Source organism: Cladophialophora carrionii (assembly GCF_000365165.1).
Source record: "Cladophialophora carrionii CBS 160.54 unplaced genomic scaffold supercont1.1, whole genome shotgun sequence".
NCBI lineage: Eukaryota > Fungi > Ascomycota > Eurotiomycetes > Chaetothyriales > Herpotrichiellaceae > Cladophialophora > Cladophialophora carrionii.
The window spans coordinates 338,195-356,006 of NW_008481816.1; the positions used below are offsets into that span (position 1 = coordinate 338,195).

General features: G+C 54.5%; 8 protein-coding genes across 8 annotated transcripts; 5 read left to right on the top strand and 3 right to left on the bottom strand.

The window, feature by feature from the left end:
• Positions 1-1,272: 1,272 nt before the first annotated feature.
• On the bottom strand, positions 1,273-3,852 carry G647_00120 (uncharacterized protein; the record flags this gene model as incomplete). The annotated part of the gene is made up of 2 exons (XM_008723523.1): positions 1,273-3,718; positions 3,779-3,852. The coding sequence occupies 2 exons, from the start codon at positions 3,850-3,852 to the stop codon at positions 1,273-1,275; spliced, it is 2,520 nt and encodes an 839-aa protein (XP_008721745.1).
• Positions 3,853-4,436: 584 nt separating this feature from the next.
• G647_00121 (uncharacterized protein) lies at positions 4,437-4,880 on the bottom strand (the record flags this gene model as incomplete). Its single annotated transcript, XM_008723524.1, has 1 exon — positions 4,437-4,880. One exon carries the CDS (start codon positions 4,878-4,880, stop codon positions 4,437-4,439), a length of 444 nt encoding a protein of 147 aa, XP_008721746.1.
• Positions 4,881-5,028: 148 nt separating this feature from the next.
• Positions 5,029-6,309, bottom strand: G647_00122 (uncharacterized protein; the record flags this gene model as incomplete). Its single annotated transcript, XM_008723525.1, has 1 exon — positions 5,029-6,309. One exon carries the CDS (start codon positions 6,307-6,309, stop codon positions 5,029-5,031), a length of 1,281 nt encoding a protein of 426 aa, XP_008721747.1.
• A 1,771-nt stretch (positions 6,310-8,080) lies between these two features.
• G647_00123 (uncharacterized protein) lies at positions 8,081-8,791 on the top strand (the record flags this gene model as incomplete). Its single annotated transcript, XM_008723526.1, has 2 exons — positions 8,081-8,353; positions 8,414-8,791. The coding sequence occupies 2 exons, from the start codon at positions 8,081-8,083 to the stop codon at positions 8,789-8,791; spliced, it is 651 nt and encodes a 216-aa protein (XP_008721748.1).
• Positions 8,792-9,596: 805 nt separating this feature from the next.
• G647_00124 (uncharacterized protein) lies at positions 9,597-10,647 on the top strand (the record flags this gene model as incomplete). The annotated part of the gene is made up of 2 exons (XM_008723527.1): positions 9,597-9,986; positions 10,048-10,647. 2 exons carry the CDS (start codon positions 9,597-9,599, stop codon positions 10,645-10,647), a joined length of 990 nt encoding a protein of 329 aa, XP_008721749.1.
• A 255-nt stretch (positions 10,648-10,902) lies between these two features.
• On the top strand, positions 10,903-11,751 carry G647_00125 (uncharacterized protein; the record flags this gene model as incomplete). Its single annotated transcript, XM_008723528.1, has 1 exon — positions 10,903-11,751. One exon carries the CDS (start codon positions 10,903-10,905, stop codon positions 11,749-11,751), a length of 849 nt encoding a protein of 282 aa, XP_008721750.1.
• Positions 11,752-13,339: 1,588 nt separating this feature from the next.
• G647_00126 (uncharacterized protein) lies at positions 13,340-15,250 on the top strand (the record flags this gene model as incomplete). The annotated part of the gene is made up of 1 exon (XM_008723529.1): positions 13,340-15,250. One exon carries the CDS (start codon positions 13,340-13,342, stop codon positions 15,248-15,250), a length of 1,911 nt encoding a protein of 636 aa, XP_008721751.1.
• Positions 15,251-15,924: 674 nt separating this feature from the next.
• On the top strand, positions 15,925-17,644 carry G647_00127 (uncharacterized protein; the record flags this gene model as incomplete). The annotated part of the gene is made up of 3 exons (XM_008723530.1): positions 15,925-17,220; positions 17,329-17,421; positions 17,564-17,644. 3 exons carry the CDS (start codon positions 15,925-15,927, stop codon positions 17,642-17,644), a joined length of 1,470 nt encoding a protein of 489 aa, XP_008721752.1.
• Positions 17,645-17,812: the final 168 nt, after the last annotated feature.

The window sequence follows — 17,812 nt, forward strand, 5'->3', positions numbered from 1 at the left end:
TCAGTATCAGTATCAGTATCAGTATCAGTATCAGTATCAGTATCAGTATCAGTATCAGTGTCAGTATTAGTGTCGGTGTCAGTATTAGTGTCGGTGTCTATACTTCCTGTTCTGGACAACGTACAGCAGGTGATGATCGACCCAGACGACACAGCATGATGCGAGGTCCCCAACAGAACGGAAGGGATATGCATATGGATAAGTATATGGATGTAATCAGCGCGGTCTCCCTACGGCCACCAGGGCAAGGTCCAGCGACACGGCACCATAGGATACAGTCATAAGATGGCATGCACACGTTCAGCCTGTTCGTCGGGCCGGCCTGGGGGAATTCTACCTAGGTAGCCACTGGTATTTTTGCAAAGGCACGGGGGTATGGAGTACTGTATGAGTCTAGGTAGGTAGGTAGGTATGACCAATGCCGAGAATTGTACGAGTACTGTAGCATTCTAGGCCCACCAAACCGGTACACGAAAGAAACTCAGGAAACAGGTGATGAATGGAAAGCGACAAGTCTCATACTCATCGGAGGAAAGGACAAGCAAGGGTTCAGAAATAATATACCTACGGAGTACTTGGCTAGCATAAGATACTTAATTACTCAGTAACTCACCTGACGCCTGGATCTTGGGAAGTGACGGTAGTGAAGAAATGGTTACGAGGTCAAACAGTAGTCTCATGTTCAGACATCACGTTGTACAGTAAAGCCTAAAGACACAAAGGCAATAGTCTTCTCGTGCCCATTCGGAGAGGGATGGTAATTACATACTGTACTTAGCTGGAGAGACAGAGTCAGAACCGCGGAAGACACACCGCGAGATACTCGGTACAGTACTGTACTGTAGGTGCGGGCGACAGCATTCAGCGAGGGCAACTTAATTACCTGAATGACTTTCCCGTAAATGCACATAGATACTCCGTATTCCGTGCTTTGATGCACTAAAATGCACTCATATACTAGCGTGGCACCGTGGTAGTGAGGAGGCTCGGAGGGCGTCCTTTCATCGTGCAAGAGTTGGCAGTACTACGTACAGTATTACAGAGGCCGGTCCGTCCTGAGCATTCACTCCGCTCTAACCGTCAACGATATCAACCTGGAAGTACTAGACGACGAAGAAGAGGACCGACAGATCTCGACAGCACAAGGGCCACATTTATCATTGCTGCTTGATTTTTGACCGGAGCTTATTTCGCTGCGAACCCGGGCCGTATACTGCACATCGAGAAACAAAATCACAAGGGCGCTTTATTGCGTGGACGAGGTGGACCGGCTCAACCTCTCTTCTCCCATGCCCTGACAACAGCCCTGCCCCTGAGTTCTTCTTCCAAGTCCTCTTGTCTCTGCAACGCCCTTCTCACCAAGTCCTGCTCGAATCTGACTTCGGCCAGCTGTCCCTTGGCCCAGTTCCGGTGCCGAGGACATCTGTTTTTGATACACACGCCGCCCTTCTTGGGCATCGTGTCACTCTCGTCGTCCTCGTCAAGCATGGCCGTGTCGTCTTGATGGATATTCCCATTCGGGAGTTTCTTGTTTGCTTCGTCGTCCGGTTCGTCCGGGGGTCCGATTTTGGCGTCCGCGCCAGCATCAAGGGTTGCTTTCCCGCCATTCTGGCCATACCAGGTCAAGAACTCTTCGTCCGACCATGCGACTCTCGGGTCGAATCCACACAGGTCTTTCATCTTGGGTTGTGTTTTGCGAACCTCTTCCGTTATGGCGGTCGAGCGTGCCTTGATCAGCTCCAGAAACTGCTCTCGGGCAGTAAGTATTTCGCTTCGAGCGTTGAGCCGGGACTTCTCTGCTTCGATACCGGCCAATTTCGCACGTTCCAAGTCGTCGTATTCCAAGCTTGCCGGGGCCTCCTTTGAGTCTTCTGCGTCTTTCATGCCCGCGCCCATGTCGCGGGGCGGCGTATCCGGCTTCCTGCCCAGTGCCTTCCATTCTTCAATGTTTTTGCATCGCTCGATTAATGCTTTGACCTCGCCAGCTCGTAAAGCTCCGCCACGATTGGGCAGCATGTCATCATCGACACTGCTGTCTGTCTCGTACTCGGTCCTCTCTTCGTCACTGTAGGCCGGGGTGGCGAGACGGCTGTCTGGGTCCAGACCATTGGCAAGATGGGGAATAGCTTTCGGGAACTTTTCTCTCTCCGTGTGCTTCTTTCGATGCTTTTTCGGCTTGGGCACCTCGACAATAAACTCGCCGTTCTTGGTGGTCTGCGCTTGCGAGTCCCCTCTCTGTACCAATTCGACAAAAAACATGCGTCCGCATGCATCGGAGCAGTATTTGCTGGGTGGAATCTGGGTGACACGAGCGGGCTTCCGGCAATCTTTTCGCCGGCACATGCGCTTCCACGTTGTCTGGAGACCCGGTCTTGTACACGACGGGCAGATGTACTTGTCGATCAGCTCACCGTCACGCTCCCTGATATTGACACAGTTGCCATGAAACCATTCGTCGCAACCACCATCACAGGCGATCATCCAGGTATGATTGTCACCTTTTCTACAGATGCAAAATACCTCACCGTCGTCGTTTGAGCTTGTCGCTGAGTCGGCTTCCGACGGAGACGCCGAAACCTCCCGGGAAGCAGCCCGAGATGAAGCCCGAGACGGCGATGACTGGACGCTGGCGGCTGACGTCTGCTTCTTGAGTTTGGAGAGCGGTGGCTTAAGCTGATGCGAAGAGGGAGTAGCGCTAGGGGACCGAAAGGACGACCGCGACGCAGGCGGACTCTGTTCTGATTCGCTAAGCTTGGGCTTCTTGTTGGGCGTGCTCTTCACCTTGGCTGTACCCTTCTTCCTCGCCGCAGCGGATAGAGGCTTGACAACGTCATCAGGAGCAGGGCGCTTTTTGCCCGCAACGGGCGCTGGTGTCGCAAACGGTTCTGCTGAAGACGCTCTTGACCCAGCAATCGATGGCTCTTTTTTCAGGGTCGCAACCACAATCGGTGGCGCAGGAGATTCGAGAAAGGGCGTCAGACGAACGGGTAGCCCTTGTTGTTCTTCTGGTTTCTCATCTTCATGGTCGTGCTCTTCTTCGGCATGTTCATCTTCCTCTTCCTCACCCTTGGCCGACTTTTTGGCTTTCTCGGCCTTTGGTGGTTTCGCAGATGCAGAGGGTGGCCCTCTGGCTATGATGTCCTCGAGCGGTTCCACGGGTTCGCCGGAGATGGGATCGACAACGACCTCTAGACTCCGCACAGGCTCCCAGGTCTTGATATTGTGGATCTTGGAGATGTGATCTCTTACAGAGCGACGTCTAGTGAAGAGTTTGTGGCAGAGGTAACAGAGGTATCGTCGATCAGTATGCTGTCCTTCGTTTTTCGAGGAGTGGATCGAGGATTTGGGTGGCGCCTCTGGATCGGCCTTGCGAGACTTTCCTGGATGTTTTCGTTGTTTCGGAGGCTGACTTCTGTCCTTGGCCGGGCTGTCTTCTGCATCGAAGCTCTCTTCTACCACGTCCATCATCGAAGAGTCTGCCGTCTCGCCGTCGAGAGGAGGGTACGTGTCTAGTGTCTCCTGCTTAACGTGGTCTCCCTCGTTCACCCCATCGTAGTTGTCTACGATCCCAGCAGACTGGAACAAGGGTTCATCGTCCATTTTCGTGTCCTCTATATGCGCTTTGCGATCGAAGGCATCTTGATCGAGGGGCGCGTCGTCGTCGGGCTGGAACAGTTCGGGCGCAAAAAACGTCGCAGCGGGCTCGGTGGTTTCCATCCTAGAAAATGCAGGGTTAGACAAGAATTTCACATACGCAATCCTAGAGACATAGACTCACCCTGCGGCTTCAGACGCGGCGCTGAGACGGTTTGACGGGTCCGGGTTGAGAAGTTCAGAGAGCAGGAAAGCCATGATGACGGATCAGCGACGGTCGCATGTGCCTGGTCGCGCTAGCGAAGATGTCAAGAAACAGTGAAGACACTCGTCTCCAGCCACCATCGCCCTACGCGATCCTCGAGACTCGGACTCGTCGAGACACACGCGACAGGCGCAAGTGTTCTTCACTCTCTTCGTAGATTTGTCGCCGACTCTGTTACGCGCGCGAGTCGGGGCGTCAGGTGCGAGCTCGCGGCAAGCGCACTTGGACAAATCACATGACCGCATGGAGGTTTGAAAGCTACGACACAGGCGGAGTCGCTGAAAGCAGAGAATCATGGACTATGACGAGAAAGGATTGCTTGGGAGGCTGGCCGTAGCGAACGTTGCCAGGTCAGATTTCCTGCTGAAATGGCAGACCATGGAACACCTTCAGGACACTTGTATGCACGACTGCTAGATGACCTTTCACCATTTTCATGTCCAAAAACTTACTGCCGCTTCCAGGCAACATCTCTTGACCCATATCATCAATAGCCACTCATATCGGATCGTAAAGGCGTGTCATCTAACGGGAAACCATGCCCCCATGTCTGTGAGTTGCCGCCAGGTATCTCTCGCTAGAAAGTTGCAAAGTCATCCAGATGTAACAAAGGATTCTGTGGATCAAATACACTTCCTACAAAAATCCCGGCAAGGTCGTCTTCACCGGCACCATGTGCATAGTTTTCCGCATTCGGCACATATCCTGAGGTCCCGTTGGAAGGTGGTGCAGTGTTTGCATTCTCAGGTCCGGGGGTGGGTATCATTTGGGCACTTTGTGCTGGCTTTTTGGTGCGTCTCTGTCGGACTTCATGGGTAAAGCCAAATAGACGAGTTGCTCTCTCGATGAGATCCCTTAACTCTTGGTATTGCGTCTGATTCAGGTGGGGTACCTTCCGCTCATCTGCCAATCTCTGCCATTCGCCGTCCACCCAGGCTTGCAGTTGTGGAAGTACAGCGATTGGGAAACTGATAGTTCCTTGATGGACGCCACTGGGCGGGATTTGTTGGGGAGATGGCATCTTGTGTATGAGCCGCCACCACTTGGCCCATGTTTGCTGCAGGTCTCGGCGGTCCCTTTCCTCATACGCCTTTTCCATAAGCAAGAAATCCTCGTACCCAATGTGAGGGCCGACAACTCTGTTGGCATCAGGAATGCAAATTTGAACCCTAAATCTGTCGTGATAGTGACGTGAAGCATCGGGCTCGCCAGAGAATCTCTGCCCACAGTCGGAACAACCTAGGTGAATCCGTTTCAGATGTATCCTGTGGCACCCTCATTAGCGCGGTCCGTCGGCGGTAGATGATGACATACCAAAGATCATTCAGTTGTAGGCCTGTTTCTGCACAACCTGCAGAATTGCCTGCCACGCCAGAAGGGGTTCTGCCGAAAGGACAATCCCACCGAAGCTTTGCCTGTGCTTGTGCCTTTGGATCGCCTTTGGGTCGTTTGAATGGCCTTCCTCCATCACCACCGCCTTTGCCATTCTGATCTTCTCCTTGGTCTCCGCCGCCGCCACCAGGAGGCGTTTTTCGCTTATCGCTGTCCGGGGGTGACGAGGTCTTGGCAGGAGTAGGTAAATGTGCTTCTGTAGATGAACTCGGACTGCTGTTGGTGCCACTGAGGCAGTGTCGAGAAACATCCCCAACACCCGACAAACTGGGGAAGCCATCAGATGCAATCTTCTCAAACGCACTCACAGCGAAACGAGCAGACTCGGATCCGAAACAGCCGGCAACTACTTCTTCTATGCTCAGTTCTTCGGATTCATCGTCCTCGTCGACATCTTCAGAGCCGGTTGCGGAGACCTCCGCTTGGTTTTCATGTTCCTTCGCTGGCGAGGCGCTGTATTGTGTCCCCAAACTTGCCCACTCGCTAAGGCCAAACCTTTTCCTTGGGTCGTCGACAGGCTCTCCCGTTCGAGGCTTAAAAGCCGAATCGGCGCTCCGTTGATCATCCTGCGGCCTCAATAGAGCAGCAAAATCGGTTATGGCGAACGGGGCCCAAGGAGGAAAGTGCTGGTGGCTTGGGGGCAAAGGGCTGGAGGCTGCGCCAGTCAGAACATTTTGGACTGTAGTTATTTCAGGATCGTGAACGCCCTTGTCAACCAGTATAATTTCCCCGTTTACTGGCGCGGACCGGGAACCCGACGCCTGCGCAACGTATCGGAGATTGGCAGCACCGATCGCGTCCTGCTCCGGCTCTTCATTGTCGGATTGTGACGAGCAGCTTGTGCCTCGCTTTTTGAAATGCCGACAAGAACCCACTTGGGGACCAAGAGCCCTCTTTTTCAAGTAGGGGACCCTGACAAGGCGGTTAGACTGCGCCAAAGATGACGTGCTAGCCGAGTAAGTCAAGGACGGAACTGAAGACGAGGAGGAGCATTCTAATGATCCTCCGGACCCAGACAACGAAGGTCCACTAGTTACCTCGGGGCTAGGTCGCTCCATGTCTATGGGATGTCCCCACGGATGTTGACGCTGGTCTTGTAGCTCTGGCCCATGGCGCGGAATCTCCTTTAACGATGCCAAAGAGTTATGTTGAGGCAATTCTGGATGGTGCGACAGCACGTGGTTCGCATAGTCTCCACGTCGATGATATCCTTTTCCATTGTAACTCCTGTTGCACCTGGATGACGGGCAATAGAAAAGGTAACCAGCAGGAGCAGTGCGGACAACTTTCGTTTCCCCAGAGTTGTGTCTGGAGCTCGCCGGTATAACCTTCTTCCCTTCTTTTGAGTCCAGTGTCAAATCCTGGGTTCGCGAATGGTGTTTCTGGGCTTGTGATAGTCCTTTAGACTCTTTCTGTTCATCAGTTTCCACCGAGAACACTAGCGGCGTCGAAATGTCATTTGCACTGTTGTCTTGATGCGTCTCTTGGCAAGTCCAGGAGTCAAGCAATGGTGTCGTAAGCAGGCACTCGTCGATGTCTTGCAAGGAAAATGTCGATGGAACCTGCCCTGGGGGGTATGGTGGGTCGAGAATTAGATCTAGATCGAAAGCAAAGTGACCACCTGGCCACTCCATGCCCGCGAAACTGTAGAAGTGTCAGCAGTCTGGAAGAACGCGTTCTGTGCAAGAGAAAGTTGGACTGGACACATCGGCTGGCCAACTCACTTTGATGGCATTGCACAGGAAAATTGTAATATATCAGAGGGATGAAAATATAGCGAAATAACAAATATGTTCGTGATGCAGTGCAACGGCTCAGTCGTCCAAGAGCAACGACGGGGTGAAGCGAACAGAGCAAGGGAGCTCGTGATGTGGTCTTGCACACATCGCTGGAAATATTGCGCCGAGATGGCGCAGAGAGAGCGCAGGTGCGCATCTCGTCGTGTTTGGGATGCTGCGCAGTTGCGCAAGATGGGATCTCGAGGGCTTCAAAGCACCAGAAGACATGCTCAATGATGTCAGCCCAGAACCACTTTTAGTGGGCACCAAGTGCTTTGTTCTTGCGACTCAGCCACAGCTCGACACGGGCCCTGGCAGTAGCGCCCTTCCCCGTGAACGGCCCGGAGGGCGTGCCTCATAGTCCAAGCATAGTCCAAGCAGCTTGTCGTGACAATGCTAAGCGCCTCCCATCTCAACCTTTCAATGGTGGCCAGGAGGCATAGCACTATATGGTACTGATTTGGACCTTGACCTGGCTTTTCCACAGGAGACTCAATGATATTAGAACGTACCAATGGTCTGTTCCATCGCCAACGTGAAGTCCCCGTTGGTGGGTCTGGGGATGATGACAGTAATTCCCTAGTGCAACCTTAACTAATCGAGTCCACTGGGCGGGGTTCCAGGCCGTTTCCAAGCCTGCACCAGCCACACTGCGCTCTGGGGACGGGCAGCGCATAGACGAATCCGACCACGAGGAGCACTGGCGTGTCAGATGCTCACGATGCCTCAGGCCTGCGCAACTGCGCGTCGAGCTCCAAACGGCGTGTCAGTCACATCATGGCGCCACTGTTCATCCTGGGTACTCGTAGACAGCTGCGCATTTGCGTGCACGCCTTGATGCCGTTCCGACCTCAAAATCAGGCGCATCTGCGTCGACGACTTTACTCGGGCGAGACCCTCAACTCAAGCAATAGCGCAGCTCGTCGGCGTCGACACCACGGCAAATATGCTGCAATTGGTGGAGATGGATATAAGCGGCCCTGTCGACGGTATGTAGTTTTGGTGATTGTCTAACCTCTTCACTATTCACTCTGAAATCGACAGGTAAAGAATGCCTATCCCCATCACACACCCTCCGCACACAGTCAGAGCAAGTCACTACCTGGGGCCCTCTTCAAACATCGATGCCACCCACAGGATCAAATGGCGTCTTCTCACCTGTCACAACGGGGCCTTCTACCTCCACGAGGTGACCCTCCTCTCGACTGATCAGGGCCCCGATATCGTAAAGAAAATTCTCCAGCAGTACCTACGCTCCGAGTCCTGGCTGGCGAAGGCCGTCCCATTCTTGATACCCACCGCCTACACGGCTGCACTGGCTCCAGTAAGTCCCCGAGACCCTCAAGCCTCGCCATCGCTACTGACACACCTACGCCTATCCCAGGTCCCTGGTGAAAGTCTTGCCCACCTCCCCTGCCTAGTCGACGTCGACACTCAACAATACTCACATGTTTTGACCACGGCGCTGCGACAGCCAAGCCACCTTCCAGCGACAGCTCTATTCTTGACTTCCTATGCGCGCTTCGCCAGTACAACGGAGCCTCACAACAACACCATTTCCCGCGACGCCATCTTGATCAAGTTACAGCTTAGCAAGCTCTCGCTCGCGGCCTTCTTGGCTCTCACCCTTATCGTATCTGTCGTTGCCGGAGTCGTTGCCGGAGTCGCGTGCCATAGTCTCGACTTGGCATTCGGGGTTTTCGGTGTCCTCGTCAGTCTGGTTGGGATAGGAGAGGGGTTTGCAGTGTGGAGGTTGATGTGATACACGGCACCAGAAGTTCATACAAAGGGATATGTACAGGAAGACTTGTGCATAAAATACTGTGTATCAGATGGATTCATATGGCCCCGAGACGTCCCCACGGGTGAGGCGGGCTGTGGTACGCCAATTCGGAAAAGTTTAACTTCCCCTACAGTAATCGAGTTGGCATATCTCTCATTTCCAAATGCCACATTGCTTTGTTCGCAGTCCCGGGTACCCCACGTTGAGGGCTCAGCTCATCATCCTATTTTCTCTCTGCACCGTATCTCCATGAGGCGTGTTGTAATAGCTCTACGACTAGCGGGCATGGTGAAGTCACTGGATCTGCTCCGGCCGGAGCATATGTTACGGGATCTTTGGCGTAAGGAGAGGCGGAAGTGCAACAAGATAGGTTCGGTCAGAAGAAGAGACGGAAAATTAGGGAATAGCCCAGGAGAACGTCAAAGTGGGAACAGCGAGTGCGCAGTCGATGTTAGCGCATACACAATCTGGAGTACAGGGTGGAGAAGGTCGGGGTGACGGGTGGGGTGAGGGAACCTGATGTACCGAGACTCGCAAGAGAGAGTGGCACCCTGGGGTACAGTACACCGCACGTGAGCTTTGAGAAGATTGTTCCTATCTTTCGGATCCTAGGGAAAAGTAGACGTTCAGATCTTTCTATGGGCAGTGCCACTACCCATTGTTGAGGAGAACAGTCGCTCGCTGTATCGGGTAAACTAAAGCGTCGCGTATGAAGATGGAGGATCAGGACCACATCGCTTTCATAGGTGAGCTCCAGTCACTTTCTGTGCTCGGCTCAGAGCTAATGGTGGAACCAGGCGTGGGCGTGATGGGATACGCCATGGCAAGCAATATCCGGAAGAAAATGTCCCCCAATGCTCGCCTCTATGTGAACGACGTTAATAGGTCGGCATCTGAGCGGTTCGCTCGGGAGTTTGGCCGTCACGGCTCGATCTATGTCGTTGATTCGGCCATAGAAGCAGCTACCCATGCGAAGGTTGTCATCTCCATTGTGCCTGGTGCGGCCGATATTCGTGAAGTATTCCTGGATCCAGTTAGGGGGGTGGTCGCCGCGCCGAAAGATGCGGACAGACTGATGCTGGACTGCAGCACGATTGACTGTCAATCGTCGAGAACCGTCGGTGAGAAAATGAGGGACGCAGGATCGGGCACCTTCGTAGATGCCCCTGTCTCTGTATGGCCTCTGAGAGGACTCACATGGAGCGATGGCTGATGATGTTGCTGCTTCTCTCTAGGGTGGCTTACCTGGCGCTCAATCCGGGACACTCTCCTTTCTGGTCGGTCACTCGCCACCATCTGACTCAGATCCGATATCAAGGAGAATCGAAGCTGTCATCTCCATGATGGGCTCCCCCAACAAGTTTTTCTGGTGCAACTCACCGGGGGCCGGGCTCGCCGTCAAAATTGCGAATAACTACATCTCCTGCACGACGCTATTGACGATCGCCGAGGCCATGGCAATTGGTGTCCGCCAAGGCGTCGACCCGTCATTGCTGTACAATTGCATCAAGAACTCGACGGGCCAATCCTGGATGTGTGACAACGTTCAGCCTGTTCCTCATGTGCTCCCGCATGTGCCGAGTAGCAACAGCTATAAGCCGGGATTCAAAAGCCAAATGATGATCAAGGACATCTCGCTGGGAGTCGAGGCGGGCAGAGAGGTAGGCATTGAGCCGAGAACGGGAGAAACAGCCCTCAAGGTGTTTGAACAGGCTGCCAGGGACCCGAGATGTATCGATCGGGACGGGTCGAGCGTGTACCTATGGCTGACTGGGGACACGATGGAGGACTATGCCAAAGAACAGGGACGGGAGGGGGCCGTTTCGAATCTGTAGCGGTGGAGGCGTCCGACCCGTTGAGCAGGGAAGACGTGTTACTGTTGACAGCCTTGCCAGCATCCCAGTGTAAGGTTTGAACAACCCGGGCGTACGGGGTACACACCTGGCCCAGAACAGGCAGGCTCTTGTTCTCCACATCCCCAATGTTGTACCTCCCCTCGCTTTGCCATATAACCATTGATCTCAATCTGGATAGTGCCTATGGCAGTATCGGACATCCTTACAACCATTCTTGATGTCACGTCGTGAACAATGCGTCGGGGAAGTCTGTTCATAACACATCCGTCTGGTGAGATAACACATCTTATCGCGGACGACTTCACCGACCCGTGGCAAGAATCTCGAGAGACGATCCTCCTTCAAGGTGGCTTCGCTCGCCACGCAGCATTCTTCTACCATTGGGTGCCAGCTCTCTCCCGACACTACAATGTAATACGGCGAGATCTTCGGGGCCATGGGTATTCCAGTGCTCCTCCAATCGCTGAAAAACCGGACGTGTACACTCTCGACGCCATCCTAGCTGATATTATTGACACGCTTGACCAGCTCAAGATTGAGAGAGTTCACTTCTTCGGTGAGAGCACAAGCGGTATGCTGGGAGAAATTCTTGCCGCCAAGCACCCAGAGAGGCTGCAAAGCCTGACGGTCTGCTCTTCTCCTGCATATCTCCCCGAAGGCACCCAGAGGTTCTTGGCTTTCGGAGAAGCGAGCTTCCCAGAGGCATGTCGGACCCTAGGTTCGCGCAGATGGGCAGAAAGGCTGAAGGCTCAGCCAGGGACCATGACACACCCAGACCCAGCATATCATAATTGGTGGCTAGACCAGATTTCAGTCAATTCCGGCGAGGGGCTAGCGAGCTATGCAGAGTTCCTAGGGACCCTTGATGCAAGGCCCTATCTCTCGCAGATCCGAGTACCGACACTCATCCTTGCTCCTGCAAACAGCGCTGCCACCAAGGTCGTGGAACAGACAGCAATCCAGCAACAGATCGAGGGAAGTAGATTGGTCGTGGTTGATGGAGCCGGTCATGAAATATATGTCGATAAGGCCGAGCAGTGCATCAACGAGCTTCTTCACTTCATCCGGGACACCAAGATGTAGAAAGTTGTTGCTTGGGTGTCCGGGGTGTGTGTACCGAGTACAGCGTCAGATCCTACTACATTCTCAGCCGATTCTTAGGCGTTGCTATTTCATCTCTGCTCCCAGAAGTGCAGCCCAATTCTTTCACCTCCTTGCAGAAGGTATCCTGCTCGGTCGTAGAAATCATCACCGCAGCCCGATCCCGGGTATTCCAGAAGTTGCTCAGGGCTAGACCTGGTGGCGCGAGCTAGACGATGCCAGGATAATGCCCATCTCCTGCACGCCTCTCCGTCCGTGTTTCAGCAGATGTAGATGTCGTGGCAGCGTTGACCGCGTTTCTCCAGACCTCTTTCTTCAAGTCTGAGTGAAAGATTCGAGCGGACTCCGTGTTTGCGAGGACATGCAAGTACTGCGGCAGTGCAAAGTGCCACATCCAGCGCGGCGCACCTTGAACCGAGGCGTGGTCAGGTTTAGATGACCCGTCGAGGAACCCATAGCCAGGACTCGCTCTTGGATGCATGAGTCAAATGTGATATCAGATTGACAGGCTTGTAGAAGCATACCGTTGGAAGCAATCAATTACCTCATTGGCATATTGTTGGCACCAAAAGCACCAAATTCACCACCACATGGCATCGGTGATTGGAGCTTCAGCTCGAAGCTTGTCCAGAGGCTGGAGACGATGCAGTAGCGGGCGGGGGAGGGCGGCAGCAGGGCGCTTGATTCGGCAATCTGCGAGCTGCGGCAGCGATCGAGACGTTCGGCGATGGGTGAGGCGGAGGCAGAAGCAGAGAGGCAGGCTTGGGCTTGCCGTCACCGTTTTGTCTCCTCATCGGTGATCGCCCAATGACCCACGGCGCTGTCGTAACACCACCCTTCGATGGTGACGCCGCAGTCGAAGAGACTGTCTTCCGCACAGACCTTCTCCGGCACTCTGGGTGTCCGAGCTGAAGCACATCCATCACTCGCAAGCTCCGGTCCTTTGCACTGTCACTTCAGGCGTCTGTGCGGAAACATCAACCGGGCGAAGCCAATCGGCGCTGACTGCGACAGCACTTGAGACTCAGGCTCAGACCTGATGCCACCCGCAAACTCACCAACTGTAAGTACAGGGTATCCGAGTCATCTTCATTCAAGCTGTTTGCATCTCTACTACGAGTACATCTGGGAACTTGTTCTCAGTCGCGGCCGTCACTATTGTGCCGGGATCCCATGCTTTGACCGACCGCATTGCTAAGCAGCGTCGTCCGTCCAAGCAGCAGCATACTCACTTTGTTCTTGCCCACAGGCCACCCGCCCTTCGACTCCTCCTCTGATCACCTACCTCCAACATATCCAAGAAGCCATTGCTACCCCCGTGCCCGATCTTGCCTCTACCTTGAGCCCGTCTCCGCCTCGTGCAAGGTCACGCGAGGATCAATGGGAAGTGCGCCCTGCCACACACGATAACGGCATTGAAGCGCCGCGTTTACAGCCTACCAGCGACGACCTGTTCTCGCGGAGAACCTACTTGACGGAAGAGGAGTTTCAACACTGGTCTGCAGAGAACAGAGCCAGGGTCATCATGCAGAGCGAAAGGACCAGAGCCAGGACTACCCTGTCAGCCGCCATGCAGCGCGAACTTGACCGTCGAAGTTATCCTGCGACCGCTGATGGAATCCATCGAAGAAACCTCTACGATTTCGCCATGAGAGGGATTCCGCCGCCAGAGTTTCCTGAGCAATACTCGAGTGATGACAGCGACGGCGAAACGGAAGGCATGAGCACGGCAGCCCCCAATGCCGACCCCAATGCACGGAGGGACCTGCAGCGCCTGGAGAGGGCGTTGCAAAGTTACAGATCAGCTCGCAATACTCTAAGGACGTCCAGGGGCGGAAGCTCTGATTTGGGGGCCGTGCCCACTGCGAGTGCCCTGCGCGCATACTGGAACGAGGAAGATGACAACACTACGAGGCCACCGCGAACGGGTCCCGGGGCGGAACGAATCCAGCGGGATGCTATCCCAGCCCATGCCCAGAGTGCTCGGGCTTCGCATGAGCCTCGCTTCATTGCGTCGACCAAGCCACACCCTTTAGATGCATGCATGCGAGTCAGAAAATTGCTCCGATATCTGTCAGAGCTGAGAGACACAGGCGTCGAAGGAGGACTGGAGGCAGCCAGGAGGCTAGGGCTAGATTCACTGTACGCCTCGGAAGACTCGAACACTCCTAGCGACCTGCCCATGCACATCAACAGCCTTCCAGTCCCACATTGGAGCTCTTGGTTGCAGCCGGGAATGACGTGGAACGGGCTGCAGTCCACAGAACGCCACCCTTCACGTTATTCGCCCGCGCTGCCAGCAAGTCAGCGGCGAGAATGGCAACAAGCACTGCTTCGAAGGACGCTTGATGAAAGAGAAGAGATGCATCGGGTGGGTACGGACGAATCTGGTTCTTCTTCGGCCGACCCTATGCTCGACGCAGAGCGCTTCCTGTCGGATTTGATACAGAGAAACAACGGCAGGTGGTCTATATCTTTCACCCGGCGCGGAGATTCATTGGTATCTACACGACATCCACGAGACCCCCCGACCCCCGACTTGGACCGCTGGCCGGTAAATGTAACCATTGCCAGTGTTGATTGGCACACGATGACCCTGACTGGGACGATGTCCGCAAGCCATATGCCGGACAAACTGTCTCCGGTCCATCAGTCCACGTCACCTGACCATTCTACTCCAAGCAGCATGTCCTCCTATTTCACAGGAGAGATTATTGACTTTCGGCAAAAGCCCTTGGAGACGGAGAAAGAAGGTCGAGACTATGAGGTTGGTGGACTGGATGTGGACGCGCGGTATTGGCAAAGACTGGGACCTTTCAGGAAAGAGATCGAGAGGGTTAGGCACCTGCAAGGCCAAAGGAGAAGCGAATACCAGCAAAACAGCCCCCTGTGGGATGCATTCCGCAAGGCCGCAGGTCAAGAAGCGGAGAACAAGGAGTCTCAAGGCAGTTCGGCCACTTCGCCGGAACCAGGAACACTCGAACCACAACCGAGGATCGAGACAGAGGTGGACCGGGAAATCGAAGGCCATCAAATCATGGCGCGGTGCCTCGGGAGCGCGAAATGGATGGAGGAGAAAATAGGAAACGAGTGGATCTTGATGCGTTGGAAAGAGCAATGTTTTGTTACGGCACCTGGAGAGTCCGCGGATCCAAGTTCAACGAGGACGATACTGACAAGAACGGCGCCACCAGAGGCACCGCCAGGCCCAGGCCGTGCTCGGAATAGCAACGGATCTACCTCGTGGGGCCTGACCATTTCGGGCTTTTACTACGTTGCCTTGAACCGGCTGACTGGGGAGATCGATGGGTTGTACTACGACCGTGGGTCACAGCCCTACCAGACGCTCAAGATGACGCCCAAGAATGCCTCCGGTCCTGTAGGCGACAGCGACCATCCCCACGCTTGCGCATGTGGCTCGACCGATTGCAAAGAACCGGTCGGGGTCAAGAAATGGTTTCCATCCATTGAGTTTCGGTGAACCAAATGCAGGTTTCGGTGCCACAAAACAGCGATTGTACGGACTAGACAGTAGTTGAAATTGACGAAATTGAAGTCATGAAAGCCCATCTCCGCTTTTGACTGAGCACGCGACCTCTCACCATGTTCAGCCAAACCGCGATCGCGTGAGAAATGTGACAAAGGGGTGTAGTGGCCGAAAGTGACCGAGCTTGTAATTAGTAGACTGACTCGAGAATATCCACTCCGGCAGGGCAGACGAGGACAGGAAAAGATACGCTTCAACAGCTTCGACGTCCTCAAGACCATTGTGGCCGCGTGGATGTTGGTGATCGGTTGTCGATAACAATTCGAGCATTGACCAGCATAATGACTTTGGCCTCAGACATCGCTCACCGATCGCTCACTCATTGCTCAGCGGCTATCGAGATGACGTGATCACCACAACACCTCATCTAGCGTCTTGAATATTCTGCCATTACTTAATGATTGTCTCCCCATCCGATCGAGTTTAGCTGTCCAGCTGTGATAAGCGATGGCTTCAAGCTTCAGCCAAACGGTCTTCGCTTCGTTCTACTCCAGCTCCACCTTTTGCACGGTTTTCCTTCGACTGATCGATCGACTGTCACCCAACCCTGAGTGCTGAGCTTCCTTCCTGGCACTCCCTGCTCAAGCCGCGGCCACGAAGCACCCACAATGGCGCAAACTGGGCTTCTTGACTCCTTCCTGGCCGCCATCCAAGCCTCGCTGTCGGTCTTGCTCGTCATCTTCTACGGAGGCGTGGCCGCGCACCTGAAGCTGCTCAATGGCGCCAACACAAAAGCAATCAGCAAAATATGCGTGCGCATGTTCCTGCCCGCCCTGCTCATTGTCGATATTGGCTCTCAACTGCACTCTGGCTCCGCGAATCGGTACCTGGTTATATTCGTCTGGGCCCTCATCTGCCACTTCATCTCCTTTATGATTGGCATCATGGCACATTTCTGGCTGGGCATGCCCGACTGGACCACGGTGGCGCTGATGTTCAATAATACCACCTCCTACCCGCTGTTACTGGTCGCGGCCTTGGACGAAACAGGGATTCTCCGCACTCTGATTGTGACGGACGAAACCACCAGCGCGATGGTCGCCCGCGCAAAGTCGTACTTCTTGGTCTTCGCCACAGTTAGCAGCTGTTTGACGTTCGCCGTGGGTCCAAGGTTGATCGACACGGAAAACGCGCCCGAGGTCGACGACTCGAAAGAAGGAGCAGACGATCATGGCGAAGCATTCGACGCTATTGAGCAGCAGTATCGCGATCAGGAGAGCGGAAACGCCGACGAACAGACCGCCCTGCTGCAGAGTCCATCCACGTCCAGTCCGCACAGTGGTCCCAATGAACGGCGCTCGACCGTCACCTTCACCTCAGCCTTGAATTATGCTGAGAACGCCTTCTTCCCTTCTACCCGTCGGTCGTCCATTGGGCCCAGGCAGTCCCAGCCGTCCATACGACGGTCCTCGCTCTCTATCCCGCAAAACCGCCGCGCCTCCATCGTGCCCAAGAAGCAATGGTACAAACTGGGGCCTCGCGCCAAATGGTGGCTGCTGTTCATCAGCGACTTCTTCAATGCTCCGCTCCTGGGCGCAATCATCGGAGCAGTAATCGGTCTTGTCCCCGTTTTGCATCGCTCCTTCTTCAACGACACGTACGAAGGAGGCATATTCACCGCCTGGCTGACCGCCTCTCTGAAGAGTATTGGCGGCCTGTTCGTGCCGTTGCCCGTCGTCGTCGCGGGCGTGAGTCTCTACACAGCCATGAAGGAAGCGCGAAACGCAAGGTCTGACACATCGGCCGACAAGCCAAAGAAGATGCCCTGGATCACCGTGACTTTCATCATGGTGATCAGGTTCGTCATCTGGCCGGCTGCGAGCATCTCCTTTGTATATCTGGTGGCGAAGAAGGGAACCATCTTGGGAAGTGACCCCATGTTGTGGTTTGCGATGATGTTGATGGTGAGTCGTCGTCTACACCCACCGACATCTACTTATCATACTTCCTGCTTGTTCGTTTCTCGAGATGTCTACGTACTGACGCCGTTTCTTCCCTCTTCCACGCTCTAGCCGACCGGACCGCCCGCCATGAAACTCATAACCCTCATCCAAGTCAGTGACGCTGAGGAGGAGGACGAACGGAACATTGCAAAGCTGCTGACGGTATGTCTTCGCCCGCCCCTACCTAACTTCACTCGGCTCGTCCATCCACTTTCTGTCCGAGGGCCTTCGTCTCGAAGCCACGGCCCACGCTTCCAAGCCATGGTCGCCTACCGACCGACCCATCAGACTGACACAATCCCAGATCTCGTACCTGATCTCACCGATCCTGAGTTTCACAGTTGTAGGCGCCCTGCAGGCCGCGCGGGCCGCCATTCCCGGGTAAACGGCCGGCAGGAAGAGTACGATATACACTCACTTACTCACCCCCGTTTCCCCGTGCCGCCTTTTTCCGAGCATGCTCCATACATTGCTACTTGGGCTCTTGAACGGAGTCCGGAGCATGCCAGGCTTGACTAGTTTCTGTTTCGTCTGCGGCATGGATACCACGCTA